A 26,437-nucleotide genomic window follows, 5' to 3' on the forward strand; every position below is an offset into this window, starting at 1 on the left:
GGCGGTCTCGTACGGGACAAACCAATTTAGCCCAAAATACGGATGTCCTGGCAAATAGGGAACATTTGGCAACCCTGTTCTTTAGCAACTGTGGCTTCACCCCAGCTGTTGTAGATCGATCCCTCTGTCCGAAGAAGGGTCTCAACCCTAAACACCACCAATTCCTTCTACCCAGAGATGCTGCCTGGCCCGCTGAGTTACTCCAGCACTTTGTGTCTATCTTCGGTTTAAACCAGCATCTGCAGTTGTTTCCTACACTGATCTCTCACCCGTGTCTCCTCTGACTCCCATTGTCTGCTCTTGCTCCCCCCTCCCCCGAGATGGATCAAGATGGAGTTCCCCTGGTCGTCACCAGCCTCCACATCCAGTTAGTTAGTTCGTTTATTGTCATGTTTACCGAGGTACAGGGAACATCTTTGTTGTTGTATACTATCCAGTCAGCAGAAACACTAGCGATGATCACAATCAAGCTGGCCACAGTATACAGATACAGGATAAAGGGAATAATGTTTAGTGCAAGATAAAGTCCAGTAAAGTCCAATTAAAGATAGGGTCTCCAATGAGATAGATGGTATGTCAGGACCTACAGTTGGTGATAGGATGCTTCTGGTGTCTGATAACAGCTGTGGAGAAACTGTCCCTGAATCTGGAGGTGTGCGTTTTGACACTTCTGTACCACTTGCCTGATGGGAGAGGGGAGAAGAGGGAGTGACCGGGGTGAGACTAGTCCTTGATTATTCAGCTGGCCTTGCCGAGGCAGGGTAAAGTGTAAATGGAGTCAATCGATGGGAGGTTAATTCACGTGGTGGTCTGGGCCATCATGACTTTACCTGTCCTTGGTCATCTATTAACAGCCCTGATTTATTCTGGCCTTTTTCGACGTCCAGTCTCCCCACCCCTCTACTTCCAGGCTGAAGAAGAGTCCCGACCCGAAACTTCACCCATCAGTTTTCGCCAGATATGCTGCCTGGGACGCTGAATTACTCCAGCACTTTGTATCTATCTTTGTTATTAAAGCGGCTTCTGCAGTTCCTTCCTACACAGTATGAACATTAAATTCTCCAATTTTAGATACTCCCCTCTTTTTCCACTGCCCCCTTCTCCCAATGTTCACCTATTTCCCCCATGATCCCGTCCCCTTCCCCCCACCCACCAGTCCCATCCCATCGATACCCCTCCCTCTACCTTCTCTCCTTATCTGACACCCTCTATCTCCTGTTCCTCTCTAGCCTTTCTCCTGCCGTATGCCACTCATAAACCCCCCTCATCTGTATCCACCTGTCACTTACCACACTTTGTCCCCCACCCCCACCTCCAGTTTTCTCTCCCCTACTACTACCGGCCTAGAGAACTGTCCTGACCTGAAACATCTCCTGCACATTCCCTCCACAAATGGAGACACAATGACCTGCAGATTTCAAAAATCGCAAAGTCCTGGAGTAACTCAGGATGTCAGGGTCTCTGGAGATCATGGGTAGATGTTTTAGGTCGGGAGCTTTCTTCAAACTGATTGTGGTGGGGTGGGAGGGGGGTAAAAGAAACTGGAGGAAAGGTGGGGGCAGGACAAAGACATAGTCATCAAGTTAAATCGTTTGTCAGTCTGAAGAAGGGTCTCGACCCAAAACATCATCCATTCCTTCTCTCCTGAGAAGCTGCCTGGTCCCGCTGAGTTACTCCAGCATTTTGTGTCTGTCATCAAGTTAAAGTCTGACACATCGAGTATACTTCGCCATTGAATCAAGGTTGATCTGTCTTTCCCTCTCAAACCCATTTTCCTGCCTTTTCCCCATAACCCCTGACACCCTTACGACTCAAGAATCTGACAATCTCCACCATAAAAATATCCATTGACATGGCCTCCACTGCCGTCTTTGGCAATGAATTCCAGATTCCCCACCCTCTGACCAAAGAGATTCCTCCTCATCTCCTTTGTAAAGATACATCCTTTTATTCTGAGGCTGTGGCTCAAAATGTTTGTCTCTGAATCGTCCACTGATCTGACAGTCCTGAATGTCTCAGCCTCTGACTATTTAGTTACACAGTTGCTCAGGATGAACCCTGAGAAGGACCAATGCATCCTGGATTTCCATCTTTCCCTATTTTCATCCTGGAAAAAAAAGTTTTGACTGTCTACCCTATCTATGCCTCAAATAATGTTATAGTTTTGACTTCCAGCTGTCCACTGTGATGGTTCTACAAACCCCTCAGTACAAGAGCAATCTTGAATATTCCTTCAATGTTGATCTGGTCGTTCACACCCAAACCATGGGAATAATGAGACCAGAAGAGTCTCGACTCGAAACATCTCCTATCCATGTTCTCCAGAGATGGTGCCTGACCTGCTGAGTTATTCCAGTGCTTTGTGTCCTTATGGGAATAAATATAGTTGGGGCCCACAGCACCAATTTTGCAGGACAGAAGCTGTCCGTGGGAGGAAAGGGGGAGGAGGTTATCCTTTTCCACTCCAGTGGAGGGAGCTAATCCAAGAGATTTTGGGATTCCAGATCCCATGACCTCTCATGGTCTCTAAGTAGCTGTTCACCTGGATACCTGGCTGTGCTTGTGTGAATGTGCAATGGATGGTTTTACATGGTTTGACTGTGATGTGGAAAAGTTGTAAAAATAACTGTGTTGGCTCTTATAGACGTTGCCAAAATGTCAATAAATGGACTGATTTTCAGATAGTGACAAAAGGTAAAACATCATTTACCTCGATACGAAATACATACAAGCAAGTCACAGCTGTTACCACCTTCCTTATAGGTTTTGGTTTAGTTCTAGCAACACAGTGTTGAAACAGGCCCTTCGGCCCACTGCATCCGTGCCGACCAACGATCACCCGTATACTAGCTCTGTTATCCCACCTTTGCATCTTACACACTAGGGGCAATTTGCAGAAGCCAATGAACCTACTAACCTGCACCTGTCTTTGGAATGTGGGAGGAAACCGGAGCACCCATAGAAAACCCACGCGGTCACGGGGAGAACGTACAAACTCCGTACAGCACCCATAGTCAGGATCAAATTCAGGTCTCAGGCAGCGACTCTACCGCTGCGCCACCATGCAGTCCCAACTATATTGTGCCTGGAAGCAACTGGGAGCAATGTTCAGAATGCAGCCCTGTGGACCGTACACAGGGATTGTTGGGTGATTATCAGTTCAATACATGTGATCTCAGTGGTTTCCCTTTTCTCAACTTCTCTTGCTGCTTCTTCCACCAACGTGATCAGCTGACACAACTCCCATAATGTATGAATCCCCCTTACATGTTTACTGCAGGGGAAGTGCAGATCCCAATGGGCAAGTAATCGGCACCTAGTAACTCATAACAGATAAAAGTACACAAATGAATATAAGAAGTCTGATTGAAGAAAGGAACCAAGTAATCTTTCATTGTTACAGCTTTTATTTATCCATGTAGAATTTCACAAAGATTGACATTTAATTGAATTAAAGTAGAGCTACTTTCCTGGCAGCTGGGCAAGGCTAATGTCTTCTAAAGTATAAAATCAACGTAAAAATACGCAGTATAAAGAGGCTGAAGAAGGGACAAGACGCGAAACGTCACCTATCCATGTTCTTCAGAAATGCTGCCTGTCCTGCTGAGTTGCACCAGCATTTGGTGTCTTTGTTTGGTAAACCGGCAACTGCAGTTCTTTGTTACTGCCACCTTCTACATTGTACTCATGAGGATTTCCAACGTATCCAGAAAAATAAATTAGTCCAATCAAGTGAATTCTGTTACGATCCTTAGAGTGCAGCCCACCGAAAAATCGGCATTAATTATCAAAGAGTTTGAAATTCAGTAGCTGTGGGCGTCCACGTTGTCATTTGAACATTGTAAGTGTGTGCACAAGGTGAGGGTTGTAAATAGAGTTTAAACTGTCCAGATAGAGAGCTGACTATTGAGCATGTTTGTTTAGGTCTGAGGGATGTGGGGAATGTGCATGGGGACTGCATGAATGAATAGATGAAACATAGAAAATAGGTGCAGGAGTAGGCCATTCGGCCCTTCTAGCCTGCACCGCCATTCAATATGATCATGGCTGATCATTCAGCTCAGTAGCCTGTACCTGCCTTCTCTCCATACCCCCTGATCCCTTTAGCAAAAAGGGCCACATCTAACTCCCTCTTAAATATAGCCAATGAACTGGCCTCAACTACCTTCTGTGGCAGAGAATTCCACAGACTCACCACTCTCTGTGTGAAGAAATGTTTTCTCATCTCGGTCCTAAAAGACTTCCCCCTTATCCTTAAGCTGTGACCCCTGGTTCTGGACTCCCCCAACATCGGGAACAATCTTCCCGCATCTAGCCTCTCCAACCCCTTAAGAATTTTATATGTTTCTATAAGATCCCCCCTCAGTCTTCTAAATTCCAGCGAGTACAAGCCCAGTGATACTTGATGGCCACAAGTTGAAAGATACTTGATAGCCACAAGTACCTATCTAGGGCAGGGTACCCAGGTACAGTGAAATGCTTTGTTTTGCACACAACCTAGGCAGTACACGAGTGTCCCTACTTATCTGTCGCCAACAAATTTGCAAAGCCCAAACAACCTTATCTGCTGCCCCTCATGTGGGATGAACATGCTGAAGCACCCCAGTTCCATTTGCGGATATTGGTCACATAAGATCGCCTGGATGAACAGGCGGTGGGAAAATGTTCCAGTAGAAAGAACACAGTACAGAACATGTGCCTGTCAAAAGCAGCGCCTGGCGCTTATCTGTCGCCAGTGATTGTTAATTCCGATTCAACCCAGATAATTGCTCTCAATGATAACTTAATTAAAAGTCTTTCGCATTGCTATTGATTTTCAGACTGTGTGACTGTGACCCTCTGCGCTGGAACATTGGAGTTCATTGCCACCACGCAGTCGCAGGTTGACATGGATGGTAGAATGCTGCTTAATGCCGTAATGTTGCAGCGTACGTTTATCTTCAAGTGGCTGAGATTGAAAGGTCAAGTAGTACTGACTTGGTTGGAGGCGCTCCAGAGATTCAATTTTATTTTTTAAACTTGAAACCTTGTCGTTTGGTGAAACCTGAATTGTCAGATTACGCCCATTGTAATTGACCAATATATCCATTGTGTTTAGCGTGAGCAGCTGGATCGTTGCATCAAAGAAGATGCTGGAATCCAACAAGGTTTTGCCATCATCCAAAATGGTGCCATTGAACATCAGGCGTTGCTGGGAGACTGGAATGGTCCATTTTTGCTGAATGTTGCGTTTGACTTCAGAGACCTTGCCATAAATGTTGGCCTTTAGTCGTAACGATTTACCATCCAGGCTGGTCACACTGATTTCAAATGTCTTCACTGGCTGTGGATCACAAGCAAACATGGCAATAAATAAAATGTAGTTCCTTGTTATTTTGCACAAGACACATAACAAGAGAGTGAGATGGTGGACACCCATTCTTTTAGGGGTCATCGGGTGCACTTGGAACACGAGATTCATTCTTTGGAGCGCTAGGAGGATGAGGGGAGATCTTGCAGACGTGCACAAAATCATGAGAGGAATAGATTGGGTAGATGCACAGAATAGGAGCCAAAGTAAACGGCACCTTTCCGCCTGGATTGATCAGGGAGCAATGGTAATGGATGTGGCCTCAATTCACCATTCATTAAAAGCCCAGAGGATTCAATATAGTCATAGAGTCATACAGAATGGAAATAGGCCCTTCAGCCCAACTTGTCCATGCCGACCAAAATGCCCCATCTACGCTAGTCCCACCAGCCTGCGTTTGGCCCATATTCCTCTAAACCTTTCCTATCCATTCAATTCTTCAAATGTCTTTTAAATGTTGTGATCGTACCTGCCTCAACTCCTCCTCTGGCAAAGTCCATAGACAGTCTACAATGGGGTGGAGGTGGGGAGAGTACTCTAGCTTATGGGAGGACTGTCCACAAGCCTGATAACAGAGGGGAAGAATCTGCTCGTGAGTGTGGTGGTGCGCGCTTTCAACCTTCTGTATCTTCTGCCTGAGGGGAACAGGGAGAAGATGGAATGACCGGGGTGGGACAAGTCTTTCATTACGTTGACTGTGTAAGATTTGAGAAGTTTTCCCTCATTTGGAAAGCAACACCATACCAAAGAGCTGCAGTTTGGACATTTTAAACGAGAGACTGGGGCTGATAGCGGAGAAAGGCTGCGGTCAGATTAACAAAGGATGTCACAATCCGTGGGTCCTAAGATGGCCGTAGGACCTCGTGACCAGCCACAAAAAGTAAAAACCTTACATCCCAGTCTCTAGGGTTTCTGCAAAGCCACGGCCAGAACAAAGGATGGGTATTGGCCATGCAGAAACCTACGAAACCAGGTCGGAGTCCAGACACTGGGGCGCTGACATCAGCATACTCACAATGCCCCAAGCCGACCTAAACAGTTCATCTCAGTGAGGGGGCACAATAGCCCATAGAAAACTACCTGGTAGGTGATGGGAAACCAGTTAACACCCATCACCTCACAACGAAATCCCAATTAACACCGTCTGGCCATCCCCGGTATCCCCGAACATAAGCGCAGATCAGAAGAAAAACTCATACATATCTTTTTGAACAAAGAGATTCCAAGATCTGGCGGGAGATAGGACGGGTCAGAAATAGTATAACTGGCCACTACTTTTGGGTGAAAAAGTTAAGTCAACTGAAGTCAAGAAGAGAGTCAGAAGGAAGTCAACGAATGCAGGAGGAAGAAACGACAGGCAAGAAGAACGGATGCAAGAGGAACAGGCACGCAACTCGAGAAGAAATACTGCAAAACGAACAGCCAGTAACCCCAGTAATAGCCCCATGGTGAGCATGTACTCCAAATCCTACATATCCTGGACATAGTTTAGTGTAGAGGGGAGGGTGGTTTGAATAAACGTGGGTGTGTAAAAGAGTGTGTGTTGGTCAATTTTGCGATGTGTCGTACGTTCCCCATCTTACAGTCGTGTATATGTCTTATAGAACTGTGTGTTTTATGATTCATAGTTATAAGTATTCGTGTGATTCGATATGTGTTTTATAGACATGTATTATAGAACTGTATAAGTATTCATGGACAATAGTCCCAAGTGCTGAATAAAAGCCTTTTCATTTAAACCCTGGTTTTCAAATCTGGTCTGGTTGAATTTTTCTGCACTATCAGAGCTCCTGCATCTAAGTCCAGTGTCTAGAACCGTAAGGGGTGAGTGGGTCGAACCATTCACGGGGAACCAGTGTGCGCGGCCTGGTCAAGGGATCAGAGCAAGGCACGGGGACCTTAGGTCGGGCGAAAGCTCGGCGCAGAAACCCCTTACAACTGCTTTTCCGAAGAAGGGCAAAGTGCAGGTGGAGTCAATGGTGGGAGGTCTGGTCCTTACAGTGTGGCAGTGGTGAAGTATAAAGGTATCTCGTCACCCCCTCAGCAAAACACCATCATTCCTTTAAACCATTTTACCTGGACATCCCAAGCTTGGACGTTACTGACACAAGGCATGCTTAGACATTTCCTGGCTTCATCCTCCATCACATTCCAACCATCTGATGAAGCCACGTTTCCAGTTGGATCGGCTGGGTCAAGAATTAATGCTCTGAAAAATAAATTAAATAACAACACTTAACTTTGAGCCGGCGTTTGCTGACAAAATGACAGTGAATGCCATGGTATTTGTTATTGCATATCAATTCTGCAATTACATAGGATTATCTCGTGATTCTGTGCAGAAATTTGTATTTCAATTAAGGACGGCAGGGTGGCGCAGCTGGTAGTGCTGCTGCCTCACAGCGCCAGTGACCCGGGTTCCATCCTGACCTCGGACGCTGCCTGAGGGGACTTTGCACACTCTCTCTGTGACCACGTGGGTTTCCTCCGGGTGCTCTGGTTTCGACCCACTTTCCTAAGTCATGCGGATTTGTCGGTTAATTGGCCTCTATAAAATATTGCCGCAAATGTGCAGGGAGTGGATGTGAAAGTGGGATAATAGAACTAGTGTGAAAAAGGGAATTGATGGTCAGTGTCGACCAGGTGGCCTAAGGGCCTGTTTCCATGCTGTATCTCTAGACATCTTTATACTAAAACTCTCCTTTGTTTCTTCCGGAACTACAGCCAAAACGGTACACGATAGCGCGACAATTTTAGGCCTACCTTACTCACCGTCATCCCTTTGGTGGTAATGGAAGAAGTTTAATTGAAATTGTTATATTTTTAAAGTTATTCACATTATAAAGTTTAAATCTATCTCCTAGGGAAGGAGAGGGAGAGATGGGGGGGGGGGGGGAGAGGGAGGATAAGGGGGCTTGAGGGCGATTGAGGGGAGGGGGAAGGGGGAGGAGCGGGTAAGTCGAGGAGCACCTGTAATTGGAATAGTCCACAGTGTCTTACCGATTGCCATGGAGCTTCTTGGTTAAAAAGCCGGCCAAGGTTGGATTTGTGCAATCATAGTAATCTGTCCAGTAGATGCAGACATCCTGATGGCGGCAGATCAAGTCCAGGACCGTACGGAACCCTTGGGCAGTATCAAATCTCTCCTGATGATTACCTTGTTCCCAGGCATAGATGGTCATTAGCTCCACCGCATATTTTGCAGGGAGTCGCGTTCCACCTCTCAACTCTGATTTCCGTGGCTTGACATGCTGGAGAAAATTAGTGACAAATCTTAATAAGCAAATATTATGGAATATGGAACTGCACAGCACTGGAATGTCTGTGCTATAATGATAAGACTAATTCTTATCTGACTGCACATAATCCTATCCCTCCATTCCCTGCGTATCCATGTCTCTTAAATGCCACCATGGTTCATAAGTTCTAGAGTCAGTCTTACTCTAGGCCCTTCGACCCAATTTGTCCATACTGGCCAATATGTCCCATCTGCCCCAGTCCCACCTGCCTGCGTTTGATTCATATCCCTCTACACCTGTCATACCCATCTACCTATCTAAATGTTTCTTAAATGGTGTAATAGTCCCTGCCTCAACTACCCCCTCTCGGGGCAGAATTAGGCCATTCGACCCATCAGGTCTACTCTGCCATTCAATTATGGCTGATCTATTTTTCCCTCTCAACCCCATTCTCCTGCCTTCGCCCCATAACCCCTCACACACTTACTGATAAAGAATCGGTCAATTGTATTTGGCTCCACCACCACCCCCGGCAGTGTAAAAAAAAATGCCGCGCAAATGTCCTTCAAACAATGCCCCTCTCACCAAAATGCAAGTGCCTAAGAAGGTGGAAACTGAGACATTGAAGCAAGCGCTCATTTTAGTTTTGGACCAACATCTACTGCAGAGGTTGAGTAGGCTGGGTCTCTATTCCTTGGAGTGCAGGAGGATGAGGGGTGATTTTATAGAGGTTTATAAAATCATGAGAGGAATAGATGCACAGAATCTCTTGCCCAGACTAGGGGAATCGATGACCAGAGGACATAGGTTCAAGGTGAAGGGGAAAAGATTTAATAGGCATCTGTGGGGTAACATTTTCACACAAAGAGTGGTTGGGTGTATGGAAGAAGCTGCCAGAGGAGGTAGTTGACAATGGGACTATCCCAGCGTTTAAGAAACAGTTAGACAGGTACATGGATAGGATAGGTTTGGAGGGATGTGGACCAAGCGCAGGCAGGTGGGACTGTAGCTGGGACATGTTGGCCAGTGTGGGAAAGTTAGGCCGAAGGTCTGTTTCCACGCTGTATCACTCTGTGACTCTATCCTCCCGTGGTGTCAGTGATTAACAATGATCCTGTTCTCACGTCACTCACCTCCTTGTACCAATATTTCAGCAGGCGAATCAAGTCTTTAACTTTTGGCGGTTGCCGTTTCACAAATTCTCTCTGAAGTTCAGTGAAGCAGGGGGAGAATTCTCCATCCTTGATCGCATTTCCATTTACAAAATTGATTAATTCGAGATGCGCTGCACTGTAGTTGTGCTGTGGTGCTGGAAGAAATTCAATGATTAACGGGAGATGGTCAAAAGACAATTCTTTAACAAAAACTGTCCAATGAACTCATCCAAGACGAAGCAGGCCATGTACAGTCATAAGATCGTAAGTAATAGGAGCAGAAGTAGGCCATTTGGCCCATCAAGTCTACTCCGTCATTTAATCATAAGATCGTAAGGGAACCCATTCACTTTAAAACTAGGATTAAGAATTGGAAATATTTAATTTTAGGATTGTTTTGATACCCCTAAAAAGAATTTAATAATAAATTAGCCGGAAGTGTTTCCTTCTTGTCTCCAGGTTTCCTTCTTTCTTCTTTCTTTCTTTCTTTCCTTTTTTTATTTTTTATTTTATTATTTTTCTTTATCTTTTTCTTCTCCTTTTTCCTCTTTTTTCTAACTGGGGGGTGGGGGGGAGGGGGGTTGTGGGTGGGGAGATAATACAGAACAATACAGGTATAATCGAATTTAAAATGTATAATTGAATTTATAATGTAGGTACCATCGCGTACTATGAGTTCATACATGTATTTGTTTTGTTAAAATTTAAATAATTTTTTTTTTTTTAAAAGATCGTAAGTAATAGGAGCAGAATTAGGCCATTTGGCCCATCAAGTCTATTCCGTCATTTAATCATGGCTGATCTATCTCTCACTCCTAACCCATTCTCCTGCCTTCTCCCTATAACCCCTACTGTGTTGCATTTTAATCAGACTCAGGGTAGTATTTTGCCTTTGGAAAGTTGCCAAGCAACGTTCCAAGAGGTTATCTGTAAATTGAACCCAAGTTGCTGACTAAGTCGGTTTTACACATGGGTGTCACACAAAGGTTCTGATGGTAAAACCAGCTGCCCTCTAACTTCTCCATCCATGGTTTTGAAGGGTATTTGTTCACTGCCAGTTAGCAATGATCTAGATTTAGGTTTAATCAGTAATATATAAAAGTACAATCAAGTCAAACTCATGTAAAATAGATGGAGCAAAGAGGAAGATAGAGTTCAGAACATAGTTTAGTTTTGAGATACAGTACAGAAACAGGCCTTTCGGCCCACCGAGTCCACACCGACCAACAATCCCTGCACACTAACACTATCCTATTAACACTAAGGACAATTTACAATTTTACCAAGCCAAATGGCCTACAAACCTGTCCGTCTTTGGAATATGAGAGGAAACCGGAGCTCCCGTGGAAAACCCACGTGGGAGAACGTACAAACTCCATACAGACAGCACCCGTGGTCAGGATCGAACCTGGGTCTCTGGCGTTGTAAGGCAGCAACTCTAGTGCTGCTCCCACTCTCAGTATTCCAGTTTTCCACATTGTGGCCCATTAGTTCTCCAAAGTCCATAAAGGGGTAGAGGTGAATCGGACACCACCCCAGCTTACGGAAGAGCCGTTTGGAAGCCTGATAACAGAGAGGGATGAAGCCGTTGTGGAGTCTGGCGCTGCACGCTTTCAAGCTTCGGCACCTATTTGCCCGACAGGAACAGGGAGTTGGAATGACCGGGGTGGTTCCAGTCTTCGATGATGTCAGCTGTTCTTCTGAGACAGTATGAGGTGTAGATGAAGTCAATGGTGGTGTCTCTGGCCTACGTGGTGGAATAGGCTACATCTACAACTCCCTGCAGTTTATTGCGGTCTTGGGCAGAGCTGTTCCCAAACCAAGCTGTGGTGCAACCAATCAGTAGGCTTTTTATGGTGAATGATAGGATAATCTAATTCATGTTAAACATGAATCAGTTCATGTTGATGCATCAAATTATGAGAACTATGAGAACTATCAAATTATGAGAATTATGAGCAAAGCGGAGGAAGGGGGTGGCAGATTTCTGTCAGTGTGGATTCAGCCATAGCATCAGCTCAGTGTCTCAGTGGAGAGCGATGGCATATCGGAGATAATTGACTTCTGCTTGCAGCCTGAGATTTCCTCTGGAAGATGAACCTTCTGTGGTCATTAGATGCAAGGAGAATACCTCCTAATTGTCACCTAGTTTAGTTTAAAGATACTGCATGGAACAAGGACCTTCGGCCCACCGAGTCTATGCCGTTCACAATGGTTCTATGTTATCCCACTTTCTCAGTCACTCCCTACAAACTAGGAGCAACTACAGAGGCCAATTAACCTATAAACATGCACATTTTTGAGATGCGGGAGGAAAGCAGAACACCCGGGAAAACCGCACGTGGTCCAGGGAGAACGTGCAAACTCCATACCGATAGCACCCGAGGTCAGGATTGCACCCGGGTCTCTGGCACTATGAGGCAGCAGCTCTACCAGCTGTGCAAATCATTCTGCCTGGAAAGAAAAAATATATCATTTTGTAAAGTCTTCCAATCAAAAGTTAATTCCAGATGCCAAGGAACTGAACACCAGCAACAGCTTAACTAACAATGGGTCATTGGTTGGACCAAATCAAGCCAGCTTCACTCTTCCCATCTTTCAAGATGAACAATGAAGGCTGACAGAAGATTTAAATTTACATTTAAGATGCAAGAGCTGCCAGAGGGGATCATTGAGGCAGGCACTATCACATTAGTTGAAAGATATTTGGACAAGTACATGGATAGCAAAAGTTTAGAGGGATATGGGCCAAATGCAGGTTGGCGGGACGAGGGCCATCTTGGTCAGTGTGAGCCAGTTGGGCTGAAGGGCCTGTTTCCATGCTGCATGACTCTGTGTAATAATACTTTTAATTCTATGTCACATGAGATTGCTATAAATTCTTACTTAATGCGTCATAGGTTGGCAGAACATCAAATTCCACCCTCGCTGAACTCTTTGTCGATTGCAATATGAAGCTCAAAGATTTGGGTGGGATCTCGCTTTGACTTATCGTGATTTTGATATCATGAATCTCATATGCAAGACTTTTGGAGCACTTTTCCAGCATTTTCTGAATTTCGTCCAGAACGTTATGCCTGTTGTCTCTCTGATTCTTGAAACTTTTGAAGCAACTGAGGAAAATGACAAGATCTGCATCTGAACTATTTCTTAAAGCTGTTCCTTTCCCTGACGATCCACCCTGACAAAAAAAGAAAGGAAAATAAATCATATTTTAAAAAATATTTGCAAACTTACACATTCTGGGTAGATGATACAAAAAATGTGATTCCTTTCAATCTTCATCATAATTCAGAATTGTTTTATCGTTCTGTAGGAAGGAACTGCAGATGCTGGTTTACACCAAAGACAAGACACAAAAAGCTGGAGTAACTTAGCGGGTAACTTAGCATCTGTGCAGAAAATGGACAGGTGACGTTTCGGGTCGAGACCCTTCTTCGGACTGAGAGTCAGGGGAGAGGGAATCAAGAGATATGGAAAGGTACATAGAATAAATCAATGAATAGTATGCAAAAGGATGCTTTGGGAACAGAATTATCAACGGTGGAATTTTTCTCTCCCACTTTCCCTATGAATTTTGTTCTTTTCCAGAAAATCTTGAGAGCAGTTCAACAATCACTCCTCAAAAATTCCCCAAGTGGAAATACTTTGCATCAAAGGCGATGATTGGCATCACCATCCAGCCTGGTGCTCACAGGAGGTACACATATGCCTTCTTATTTCAGTTTAGTTTAAAGATAACGCATGGAAAACAGGCCCTTCGGCCCACCGATTCCATGTCGACCATCGTTCATACTAGTTCTATGTTATCCCACTTGCTCCCTCCACTTCCAACACACTAATGGCAATTTAAAGAGGATGATTAACCTACAAAACCCGCACATCTTTGGGATGTGGGATGAAACCGGTGCAATCGGAGGAAACTCGGGTGGTTGCAGGAAGAACTTGCAAACTCCGCACGGACAGCACCCAAGGTCAAGATCGAACATGGGTCTCTGGCGCTATGTCTTGTCTTGTTGATACTGCACCAACCACCGCTGTTGGGCTATAAACGTGCAGTCCCTCATGCATGGAGTTGCAGATTCCTATGAGGCAGCAGCTCTGCCAGCTGCATCACTGTGCCGCCCACAAATGCAGACTTTCCAGGACGTGAAGAGGAGCGGGAACCCTTTGCAGAAAGCTGCACCCTGTCTAGATGATTGCAGTCCATTTTAACATGCTGGTGAGGTGCCGAGAACGAAGGGGCGGCCAGGTGGTGGGGGCAGTAGATATAGGAACGTCCGCCAGTCTTTTGTAATTTTGCCAGGGGCGAGGCGATACTTGTGTACTGCCTGGCTGTGGTCTGCTGCACGCTTTCACTGGGTTGTATGCAAATCAAGCATTTCACTGCACCATCTGACAATTAAATATTATAAAAATTGTGACCTTAAGCAGTGTGGCCCTGGCAGGCACAGTGTTAGCGAGAGAGGGTGTGATCTCAAGAATACCATGGGGTGAACTATGGAACTGTTGTGAAGGGAGGAAGGGGGCAAGGGTGGAGGGAAGGGCGTGTTAGTAACAGTCACTTAAAATTGGAGAATGCAACGTTCATACCGCTGGGTTGATCCACACGGTGGGTAGGATGTTTAAACGGACAGGCTCCAGGCTGAAACTTGACTCAGGTTAGACACAAAATGCTGGAGTCACTCAGCAGGTCAGGCGGCACTTCTGGAGAAAAGGAATAGGTGACGTTTCGGGTCGAGACCCTTCTTTAGACACTGACTGACCCACTGAGTTACCCCAGCACTCTGTGTCTGTTTGTGGGAGGTACACGTGGATTGTTTTCTCTGCACTGTTGGAGATTGAGGGGGAGATCTGATCTCATAATTATAATATACAATTACGAGAGACGTAGATAGGGCAGGTACAGTTAGAACCTTATCTCCAGTCTCAAGATGGGTCCCGACCTGAAACATCGCCTATCCGTGTCCTCCAGAGATGCTGCCTGACCCGATGAGTTATTCCACCACTTTGTTTGTTTGTAAAGGTCGGAGCTGGTTTAGCTATTTAAACAGTTATGTCAGAGGACGGGAAGATTCCAATTGTATCTACTTTGCTAATTTTCTAAACTATTTTATCTAACTTCATCAATTCTCCCGACATTGAAGGGTGTCAGAGGTTACAGGGAGAAGTCGGGACAATGGGGTTGAGAGGGAAAGATAGATCAGCCATGATTGAATGGCGGAGTGGACTCGATGGGCCGAATGGCCTAATTCTACTCCTGAATCTTGTGACTCTTTCGCTAGGAAACGGATCAGAGTTACTCCAGCACTTTGTGTCTTTTTGTTTTGTAAACCAGCATCTGCAGTTCCCCATGCCCACAAAATACCACCAGAGCAGTCTCTACCAAATCCTCCACATTTTTGTAAGGATGTACCAACCGGCGTCAATAAAACACCCCTATTCACAAATTAATAATCATTTGAAAATAATCAATTAATTGTTGGTCAGCAGCGGTTAAAATCTAAGCGACTCACCTTCACGGCTCTGATCACATTAATGTTGGGTTGATTCATGAAACATTGGTTCTTTAAAAACTGGCAGATTCTGTGCACGGCTTCCTTCATGCCGACAGTAAACCCGCTCGGCTCCAAGTTTCTTTTAGTGAAGTCGTCCAGGTTCCTCGCATCTGTGCGGTACAGGGTTTCGCCGTTGTCCATGGTTGTTTCTCGCAGGCAGCAGCTTCTGGCTTCAACTCGGGCGCCGTGGGTTCTGAAGTCGCTGATGCTCCAAAAATGAACTCTCGATAAGATGTCAAGTATCTCTCCGGCACCGACCTCCTTATATTGCAGTCGCTGGCCCCTCCTTCAAAAGACTCCAAAAATATACACGTAAAGATAAACATATCTCAGTGCATCACAGTGTTAGACGCGCCCCTGATCTGGGCGTTCAGTTTCAGCTAATGGTCCACCACTGCAAACTGCAGCACGTCATCTTCCCGTGTTTGTGGAAAACCACAGACTTTCGGTTTCATTTACTCGTTGCTGTGAATTTCGATTTCTCCACCCCCCCCCCCCCCCCCTCCTTCCCCTTTCCATAATCAGACTGAAGAATGGTACTGACCTTAAACAAATAAAAAACACCACAAAGTACTGGAATAAAGCTCAGGCTAAGTGAGGTGACAAGTGTAGCTGGGACATGGTTTTTTTAATATAAAAAAATTAATTCAATTATTAAAAATAATATTTACAATACCTGAAAACAAAACAGAACCCACCACCATAATACAAGACAAAAAAATATACGAAATAAACTACTATACAACTATGTTACACTCCTTGTCAAGGATGCATTCAACCCCCCACGGTGCCCAGCGGTCCCGGATCTCCTCCAGGGTGCCTGTGGACAGCGCGTAGTCCCTCTCCAACACCACCCGGACGCGGATGCAACCCCAGAAAAGGGGTAGGCAGCCGGCTCGGGCAGAGCCCTCTTCCGCCTGGCACCGTGAGTCGCGGATGGCCAGCTTGGCCAGGCCCAGGAGCAACCCAACCAGGACATCCTCGGCCCTCCCCTCTCCCCTACGCACAGGGTGTCCAAAGATGAGGATTGTGGGTGGAAAGTGCAGCCAAAGGGCAAAAGGCAAAGGGACATGTTGGCTGGTGTGGGGGAGTTGGGCTAAAGGGTCTGTTTCCACGCTGTATCACTCTATGACTCCAAGGTAGAATCTGGAGATCATGAATAGCTGGCGTTTCGGGCGGGGATCTTTGTTCAGACGGGGTCTCCAGGTTCCCCTTCCCCGCAGCCAATAATGGACCATCGTAGGTTTTTGCATATCTTTCATTCATTTGTTCTACGTGCCTTCTGTATCTCTCGTTTCCCCCTCCCCTGACTCTTGGTCTGCAGAAGGGTCTTGACCGAAAACGTCACGTATTCCTTTTCTTCAGAGATGCTGTCTGACCCGCTGGGTTACTCCAACATTTTGTGTCTATCTCCAGGTATCTGAACAGAGTGCTGGGGGAACTCAGCGGGTCAGGCATCATCTGCTGTGGGAATAGGACAGGCGATCACCTGACCCTAAACATTGTCCTTCCATTCCCTCCACAGATGCTGCCTGACAGGTGCTTAGTTCCCCCAGCACTTTGTATTTTGCTCAAGATTCCAGCATCTGCAGTTCCTTGTGTCTCTTGATTCTAGTAACTCATGACCCACTGATGCTGGTCAATTCTATCTGTAATTATAGCGTTTCCCTTTCATTTACACCCCTTCCGGGATCTTCAGTAACGTGCAGATATAAGAAACTGCAGATGCTGGAGCAAAAAAGTGCCGGAGTAACTCAGTGGCTCAATCGTCCCTAGTGTGTAGGATAGAATTAGTGTTTGGGTGAGTGCTGGTCGGCATGGAGTCGTTGGGCCGAAGGGCCTGCTTCCACGCTATATCTCTAAACTAAAACCATACTAAACTAAATTAAACTAAACTAAACTAAATAAAAAGACATACGTGGCTTCCCACAGACGTCTAAACTTGAAACCCACTGCTTACCTGCTCCATCTTACCACTCTGATTTGGTGTCCACTTTGTACCATTCTCATCACTAGAGTATCATAAATACAAACAGCATGGAAACAGGCCCTCCCACCCTACTCGTCTATGCCAACAAAATGCCCCATTTAAGATAGTCCCATTTGCCCGCATTTTGGTCCATATCCAACCTTTCTTATTCATCTTTAGTTTATTTTTAGTTGAGAGATATAGCACAGAAACCGGCCCATCGGCCCACTGAGTCCGCGCCGACCAGCGATCACCGCACACTCACACTACCCTACACATACCAGGGACAATTTACAATTATACCAAGCCAATCAACCTACAAACCTGTATGTCTTCCAAGTGTGGGAGGAAACCGGAGATCCTGGAGAAACCCACGCAGGTCTCTCGAAGAACGTACAAACTCCGTACAGACAATTCCCATAGTCAGGATCAAACCCGGGTCTCTGGCGCTGTAAGGCAGCAACTCTACCGCTGCGCCACTGTGCTGGTACGGGAACAAGAAAGGGCAGCTGAAGACCCTGCTCACTCTGCAAGTGTGGCACCAAAGTCCCCAACGCTCCCATTGACACTGTCTTGGTGCGATGCTAGCATCAGGGATTCACCGCTGCACAATAATACAGCTCTACTGTTGTGAGTGCAGTGTCCTGAGAGATCACATTGCAGACATGGAAGCCTTTTAGACTTTAGAGATACATGGAGAACATGGATAGGTAACAATTTTTGTCTTTTAGTGAAACAATGTCAAACCCGATTTAGAAATAATCGCAACAGTTCATTCAGAAACTAACAGTTAAACACAGTGCAGTGACATGAATAATATTCCTGTTCGTTTTTCATTTAATGCAGTTCATTGTTTATGGCATTCCTTTAAATGTTTTGCTTTAGACTGAAACGATGCAGTGTGGAAGCAGGCCCTTCGGCCCACAGAGTCTGAGCTGACCACTGGTCACCTTGTTGACCACTATCCAACACACTGGGGACAATTTACAGAAGCCAATTAACCAAGAAAACCTGCACGTCTTTGGAGTATGGGAAGAAAACTGAGCACCCGGAGAAAACCCATGTGGTCACAGCGAGAATGTACAAATACCATGCAGACAGCACCCGTAGTCAGAATCGAACCTGGGTCTTTGGCAGCAACTGTACCGCTGCGCCACCGTGCACCCTGCCCCCGAGAATGTCTCTGCCTGGTTTCGAACTAGGAACCTTTTTGTGTGTTAGGCAAACGTGATAACCTCTACACTACAGAAACTTCTAACTATTGATTCTATCATTACAACCTCACCATCTGCTGCTGGGGGATGAGGAAGGTCATCTTCTAACATTTGGAGATAGTGAGGTTGAAGGGGTGCATTTGGGACACTAGGGGACTGATCAATGGTCTTAGGCAAAGCTAGCCAGCTCTGATCAAGTGCTAGTCATTGTTTGTAAGCCACAAAACCTGTACTTTGCTCCGCACTAGGCATGCCAAAGAGGTGGGAGGCTTGGGGCCGTATTACTGGGGGAGTATTAACTGGCTTGGCAGGGGAATGGGAACCTGCAGGTAGAATCAGAAAGGAGAAAAGCCAAGCTGGGGATTGTTTTGTTTAGTTTAGATTGGAGATACAGCACGGAAGCAGGCCCTAAGGCCCACTGATTCCGCACTGACCAGTAGGGTTGCCAACTTTCTCACTCCCAAGTAAGGGATGTTGACCCTATTCAATAGGGTATCGTCTGACGTGTCGAACAAAAGACTCTAAACCAAGGTTTGGTACAATTTAATCTTTGTTAACACTCGAGTAACTTAAACACTTCTCATATACTTTATTATTTCAGCTTATTATTCACAAAATGCTGGAGAAACTCAGCAGGTCAGGCAGCATCTCAGGAGAGAAGGAATGGGTGACCTTTCGGGTCGAGACCCTTCTTCAGTTTGAAGAAGGTTCTCGACCCGAAACGTCACCCATTCCTTCTCTCCTGAGATTCTGCCTGACCTGCTGAGTTACTCCAGCATTTTGTGAATAAATACCTTCGATTTGTACCAGCATCTGCAGTTATTTTCTTACACTAGGCAGTTCCTTCCTAAACATCTTGGACTATCTGTCCTGTACCTAGCACGTACATAGAGTCATAGGGTCTTACAGCATGGATACAGGCTCTTTGGCCCAACTTGCCCACACTGACCAAAATTCCACAGAAAACAATCCATGCTTATTCAACCTCTTCTTCTAGCTAATACTCCGCTAATCCAGGCAGCATTTCAGTCCTGGGCCTTTCTGTCCTGGGCCTCCTCCACTGTCAGAGTGAGGCCCAATGTAAATTGGAGGAACAGCACTGGAGGAGGGCAGCACAGTGGTGCAGTGGTAGAGTTGCTGCCTTACAGCGCTTGCAGCACCAGAGACCCGCGTTTGATCCCGACTACGGGTGCTGTCTGTACGGAGTTTGTACGTTTTTCCCATGACTGCGTGGGTTTTCTCCAAGATCTTCGGTTTCCTCCAACACTCCAAAGACGTAAAGGTATGTAGGTAAATTGGCTTGGTAAATGTAAAATAAAATTGTCCCTAGTGTGTGTAGGGTAGTGTTAATATGTGGGGATCGCTGGTCGGCGCGGATCCGGTGGGCCGAAGGCCCTGTTTCCGTGCTGAATCTCTAAACTAAACTAAACTAAAGCACCTCATATTTCGCTTGGGCATCTTCCAACCCAGCGGTATGAATATTGATTTCTCTAACTTCAAGTAACCCTTGCTATCCCTCTCTCTCCGTCCCTCTCCCATCGTGGTTCTCCGACTAGTTCCACTGTCCTGCTGATTAAATATTAATGATTGTACGTCACATTGCCCCCTTCCCCTCAGCTAACAATGAACCATTCAACATTTCCTTACTTGCCTCTGCTTTGATCTGTCGTTTTCACACCTACCCTTCCATATCTCTAGACTCCCTCTCCCCTGACACTCAATCTGAAGATGGGTCCCGACCCAAAACGTCACCCATTTCTTCTCTGCAGAGATGTTGCCCGTCCTGCTGAGTTACTCTGGCTGGGGGTGAGGGGCAAGGAGTTTGGGCAGCTGTGGGAAAGTGTTCAAAACACAAGGATGCTGGTGGGACTCAGCGGGTCGGGCAGCACCAGCGGAGAGAACGGACAGACGACATTTCGGGGCTGGGCCCTTTTTCAGACTGATTGTTGTAGGGTGGAAAAAAAGTTGGAACATAATATAAAAAGGATAGCAAGAGTTTCTTCAGTTATATAAAGAGCAAGAAAGAGGCAAGAGTGGACATTTGGACCGCTGGAGAATGATGCAGGAGAAGTGATAATGGGGAATAAAGAAATGGCAGAGGAGTTGAATAACTTTTTTGCATCAGTCTTCGCAGTGGAAGACACCAGCAAGGTGCCTGAAATTCAAGAGAGTCAGGGGGTGGGAAGGTAGTGGAGTGGCTACTACTAGGTAGAAGGTGCTTGGGAAGCTGAAAGGGCTGAAGGTGGATAAGTCACCTGGACCAGATGGAATGCATCCTAGGGTTCTGAAAGAGGTGGCTGGAGAGATTGTGGAGGCATTGACAGCGACATTTCAAGAATCACTAGTCAGGAGTGGTCCCAAATGGTTGGGAAATTGCCAGTATTACCCCACTGCACAAGAAGGGAAGCAAGCCAGAATAGTGGGAACCATAGGCTGGTTCGTCTGACTTCAGTGGTGGGTAAGATTCTAGAGTCCATTATAAAGGATGCAGATACGGAGTACTTAGAAGTTCACAATAAAATAGGCCAAAGTCAGCATAGCTTTGTGAAGGGGAGGTCTTGCTTGACAAATTTGCTGGAATTCTTTGAAGGAGTAAATAGCAGGACAGTCAAAGGAGAGTCAGTAGATGTTGTTTACTTAAGATTTTCAGAAAGCCTTTGATAAGGTGCCACAGATTAAGCTGCGAAAAGGAAAATGAGAGCCCACGGTATCAAAGGGCAGATACTAGCATGGACAGCATGTTGGCTGGATGGCAGAAGACAATGAGTGGCAATAAAGGGGGCTTTTTCTGGTGTCTGCCAGTGACTAGCGGAGTTCCGCAGGGGTCGGTGCTGGGGCCGCTACCCTTCACGTTGTATTTTAATGATTTGGACGAGGGGATTGAAGTCTTCAATAGGAGATAGGTGAAGTCTTCAATAGGAGATAGGTGACGTTAAGGGTCGTTAATTATCAGTGTTTGTGGCTAAGTTTGCAGATGATACGAAAATAGGTGGAGGGGCAGGACAAAGCCTGATACATGATGGGTGTCATTTTCACTCCAAATCCCCCGGGACCCTTGGAAGTTCTGACCCTTAAAGCTTCTCAATCAGTTGAAACCTTAATACAGTGTCTGAAGAAGGGTATCGACCCGAAACGTCACCTATCTCCAAAGATGTCGTGAGACCTGCTGAGTCATCCTAGCTTTTTGTGGCTATCTTCGGTTGAAACCAGCATCTGCAGTGCCTTCCCACAGATCCAAAGAGCGGTAATTTTCATGTTATTTTTAATCAGTTACATTGCAACAAAGGGAATCAAAGAAATGCATGCAGCATGGTGGGTCAATAGCTGACGTGTCATCTTCAATTCTCTGTGCTGTTGTTATTGTATTTCGGATTCAGGCATCAGAAACGAATCCGAAAGTGAAATAGGAGATATCACCGAGACTGGCTAACTTTCCAGAAACGAAACTGCAGCTGAGATGACGCTTGTTGAACAACACAACCAGTGAGCACGGAGGGAGGGGCAGTGGCGCTGACGTTTAGAAACTGGAAGAGAAGATAAAGCCAAGGGGAAGCGGCCAGAGGGGGCGGAGAGGATTTGCTAGACGCTGAGAGAGGTGTGTGCATCGAAGCCTGTGTCCCAGCGGAGCAAAGTGGGTTGAGGAGTTTGCCCAGAGCGGAGCTGAGAGACGGCGCGGAGCAAATTCGCTCAGGAAAAGAGACAGAATATTCTGCACTCAGATTCTCATCGACTTCTTGCGCTCCCGACTGGGATTGTGCGGCTTCAATTGGTAAGTTCAAAGTTTTGAACACTGGCAAATTCGCAATTTAAAAGTAAATGACTACCATTCTGCGAATCGGGTGGGGAATGTCGTTACCAGCTGAGGTGAAGATTTAGCAGGTAAATATTGGGATCAAGTGATACTGGGTTAGTGTAGGGCGGTGGAGGAAGAAGGGTGGGTCTCGACCCGAAATCTCACCCATCCCCTCTCTCCAGAGAGAGATGCTGCGTGTACCGCTGAGATACTCCAGCATGTTGAGTCCATCTGCGGGTTAAATAAATCATCAGCCGTGATATCCCCGATAGTGAAGCGGCCCGAATGGCCTCCCTCTGCTTGTCTTCCCACATTCTTCTGTTCATGGGTTTTGTGACACCTGTTTGCGCCACTTCAATGGAGACCGTTATCTCCCTGGAATAGCGCATTGAATAATCATTACCAGCCTGAAGAAGGGTCTCGACCCGAAACCTCACCTATTTATTCCTTTTCTCGAGAGATGCTGCCCGACCCGCTGATTTACACTTTCTCCGCGGACGTGCGGAGGATTGGCGCGGAGATATAAAATTGTCCACCTAGACCGCAGACCAGAGCAAAGAGCAGACTGCTGGAGGGGCTCGAATGTAGAAACAAAGCTCTACAGACGCTGGTTTACATCGCAGATAGACACAAAGTGCTGGAGTAACTCAGCGGGCGGGGCAGCATCTGTGGAAGTTGACTTCTCGGGCTTGGGACCATCCTTCTGCCTTCACAGATGCTGCCTGACCAGCCGAGTTCCTCCAGCAGTTTGTTTTTTTATTGCCATGGATTTACTATTATTGGTTTTTGTTTTTATGTGTGTGTGTGTATATATATATATATATAAACACACACACACAATTAACTTGTTCTTGTTTATTACATTGTTCACAGAGTCCTGTTGTGCTGCTGCAAGAAAAAATGTCATTGTTTGATCTGGGACATTTGACAATAAAACATTCTTGACTCTTATGAAAGCCTGCTCTCGTTTCCCGAGAAGCAGCGAAATCGCAGCGTTAAACGAAACCTAGCTCACGGGGGACCTCGTCTGTCAGAAGCCCAGTATTGCAGCTCAGCCGCCCTTGGTGTCTCACCCAGACAGTTGTGAATCTGGGGAATTCTCTGCCACCGAAGGCAGTGGAGGCCAATTCACTGGATGTGTTCAAGAGAGAGTTAGATTTAGCTCGTGGGACTAAGGGAATCAAGGGATATGGGGAAAAAGCCAGAACGGGGTGCTGATGTTTCTAATATCGTGGAATTGAAAGACTGAATTAAACTTCTGTGCAAAAATATCAAATTAGAGTCAATAGTGCATAGTGTTTTGTATGAATGTGGAATTCTCTAAATTTCAAGTGACCTACACATTCCCCTCCCCCTTTCATCCACCCTAGTTGTTTAACCTGTTCACAGTTCACCACCATGTATCCGTCTTGAGATCACATCTTCCCTAGCCAACAACGGGCCTACCATCCTGTCTGAGGCCATTTGTTGCCGGTCCTGATTTCTCCTGGTCTTTTCTCACCTTCAGCTCTTCCCTACCCCACACCCCTACTTCCAGACGTGCAAGAAGGTATTCATCAACATACTGAGTCTCTCCAATCTTAGTTTCAGTTTAAAGATACACTGCAGGAACAGGCCCTTCAGCGCACCGAGTCTGCGGCGACCAGCGATCCCTGCACACTATCTTACCCAACACACCAGGGACAATTCACAATTAACCTACAACCCAGTATGTCTTTGTATTATGGCGGGAAACCGGAGCACCTGGAGAAAACCCATGCAGGTCACTGGGAGAATGTACAAACTCTGTACAAACATCACCCGTAGTCGGGATCGAACCTGGGTCTCTGACATGAAGGCAGCAACTCTACCGCTGTGTCACTATGCAGTAAAGGCATTGATGTGCTTTCTTTAAGATTGCATCAATGCCTTTGGGCCCAAAACGTTTGTGAAGGATTTAGTAAGAAGTTAACCGAGGTTCAACAGGAGAAATAATTCCTCCCACCTCAAAGTAAAAAGGACGTTGTAATAAGTAGTTTATTATCACGTGTACTCCAGTAATGTGAAATATCCAGTACACGGGACAATAAACGAAACTAAGTTACTGTGTGGATTTAACAAGTGATTGCATTAATGCAGAGTTGTTGGTTCCAAGTGATATAAAGGATTCTAAACTCTTCTCATTTCTCCACAGTGATTTGGCAAGATGAGACTCCAGTTGAAGTTTTTGACTGGCGACTCTTTGCAACTGGATGTCGACCCTTCCATCCAGGTGTCGGTTCTCAAGGAGAAAATACACCAAGCAACTCAGGTGCCTAGATTCCAACAGCGCCTGATGGTGCAAAACGGGCAGCAGGTGGAGCTTCGGGACGACAGCCGGCTGTGTGACTACAACCTCCCCCCTGACCCCACAATCATGCTGCTGATCAGGAAGGAGGAATGCATGCAGATATTCCTCGTCAACGAAAAGGGGAAAACCACGACCTACGACGTGCTGCCTTCTGAGTCCGTGCGGGAGTTTAGAAATAAAGTACAACGGCAGGAAGGGGCCACGCCCGAACAACAGCGCCTGGTATTTGGGAGCATGGAACTGCAAGATGGCCGGTTGCTCTCCGATTACAACATCAAGACTCACTCCAAAATCCACCTCACGTTCCGTCTACGCGGTGGTTAATTCGCGCTCGACTGAACTAAATTAAAACTTAATTATATTTTCATTGCATTCCTATTTTCTAATGCTTGATTTAAATGAGATGGGTCGATTTGTTCAATGTTTGATATTGTTCACTTTGCTTCTTCATGCTGCCTATCATTAGGTTTTGTCTAGAGTTACAGCGCGGAAATAGGCCCTTCAGCCTACTGAGTGCGCTGACCAACAATCCCTGCATGCTAATGCTATCCTACACACACTAGGGACAATTTACAATTTTACTGAAGCCAATTAATTAACCCACAAACCTGTATGTCTTTGTAATGTGGGAGGAAACCGGAGCACCATGGGAAAACCCATACAGACAGCACCCGCAGTCCGGAACAAACCCGGGTCTCTGGTGCTGTAAGGCAGCAACTCTACTGCTGCACCGCTGTGCCGCTCTTAATAGCCGCAGTTGAGTGATCATCTCGGATTAATAAAGCCAAAAAAGTTGGATCAGTTGGCCACTTTCCTGCCTTCTCAGCTTGGAAAAATTGCAATCTGTTTAAATCTGACACATTCTTTCATATCCAACTTTGTGCCTTTTTATAAACACAAAATGCTGGAGTAACTCAGCGGGACAGGCAGCATCTCTGGAGAGAAAGAATGGGTGACGTTTCGAGTCAAGACCATTCTTCTGACTTTGGTTCATAGGTCTGTTCTGTAAACCGTTGTGGTCCAGATAGAATCTGATTCCTACGAGATCACGAACCAAATTGGCTTCTCACTCAGAGGCCAAAGGATAGCTGATCTATCCACCAATCTATAATGTGAAATATTTCAGCACGCAGGAACAAAATCACCTATAAAACATATAACAACCGTCACCATGCTGAGAAATGCTTCCACACACTCTGCAAATCATTGCTTCAAAATTAAAGTCTTCATGTTCTAAATGCCTTGCAATGTACTGTTGATGTAATATTCAATCTACTGTGCAACTAAAGAATTTCATATTAATAAATATATATTTGTATGAACACTTGTGCTTTTGTCACTCCACCCATTTGCAGGGTCATAAGTTGGGTCGGGGCAGGTAGGCAATTGGCGGAACCAGGTGTGGAGGTATACGATGGACAGATGGAGTCAGGTGGGAGAGAGGGGTGAAGGTGGAGTTGGGAGCGGGCGGCCGGTGGGTGATAGGTAGAGTTGAGAGCCGCGTAGGGTGAGGGGAAGAGAAGGATGAGGCAGAGGCTGAAAAGGAGACGTGGAGACGCAAGAGGGTGAGGATGTGGGAATATAATAGGCAAGGAAGGTGGTATGTGGAATTAGATAAGGAGTGATGGTGGGCAGATGGAAGTGTGGGGAGGAGATAGAGAGTGGGTGACAAGACAAAGGGAATCTCGTGGGAGGGGGCATGAAGCTGGGTGAGGGTGCGGAGTGGGAGGAAGGACAACGGAGTGTGGGTGACCCGGAATTGGAAAACTCAATGTTCTGGCCAATAGGTTGCAGACTGAGCAGGTGGAATGCGAGGTGTTACCCTTCCAGT

General features: G+C 46.0%; 2 protein-coding genes across 3 annotated transcripts in view; one reads left to right on the top strand and one right to left on the bottom strand.

Moving 5' to 3' along the window:
• The window catches only part of LOC144606088 (2'-5'-oligoadenylate synthase 1-like), a 36,780-nt gene extending 21,058 nt beyond the window's left edge, over positions 1–15,722 (bottom strand). Inside the window, exons 1-6 of one of the 2 annotated variants that reach the window (XR_013548912.1) lie at positions 15,260–15,722; positions 12,630–12,924; positions 9,723–9,898; positions 8,351–8,601; positions 7,427–7,559; positions 4,560–5,323 (exon numbers count right to left, since the gene is read on the bottom strand). Coding sequence is in view for 1 of the 2 variants with exons in the window: in XM_078421891.1 (XP_078278017.1) it covers positions 4,817–5,323; positions 7,427–7,559; positions 8,351–8,601; positions 9,723–9,898; positions 12,630–12,924; positions 15,260–15,442 (1,545 nt within the window). In the remaining variant the exon portion in view is untranslated. Of the gene's footprint in view, positions 1–4,114; positions 5,324–7,426; positions 7,560–8,350; positions 8,602–9,722; positions 9,899–12,629; positions 12,925–15,259 lie in introns of those variants that run through there. The other variant, XM_078421891.1, reaches the window with a different exon arrangement.
• A 6,305-nt stretch (positions 15,723–22,027) lies between these two features.
• LOC144606095 (uncharacterized) lies at positions 22,028–25,886 on the top strand. Its single transcript, XM_078421901.1, has 2 exons — positions 22,028–22,253; positions 24,451–25,886. The coding sequence occupies exon 2, from the start codon at positions 24,463–24,465 to the stop codon at positions 24,928–24,930; it is 468 nt and encodes a 155-aa protein (XP_078278027.1). The 5' UTR covers positions 22,028–22,253; positions 24,451–24,462; the 3' UTR covers positions 24,931–25,886.
• The last annotated feature ends 551 nt before the right edge of the window (positions 25,887–26,437 follow it).

This window comes from Rhinoraja longicauda, chromosome 25, assembly GCF_053455715.1.
Source record: "Rhinoraja longicauda isolate Sanriku21f chromosome 25, sRhiLon1.1, whole genome shotgun sequence".
Lineage (NCBI taxonomy): Eukaryota > Metazoa > Chordata > Chondrichthyes > Rajiformes > Arhynchobatidae > Rhinoraja > Rhinoraja longicauda.

Coding starts and splice junctions, on each gene's coding strand:
- LOC144606095 (XM_078421901.1), top strand. CDS start 24,463: ATGAGACTCCAGTTGAAGTTTTTGACTGGCGACTCTTTGCAACTGGAT.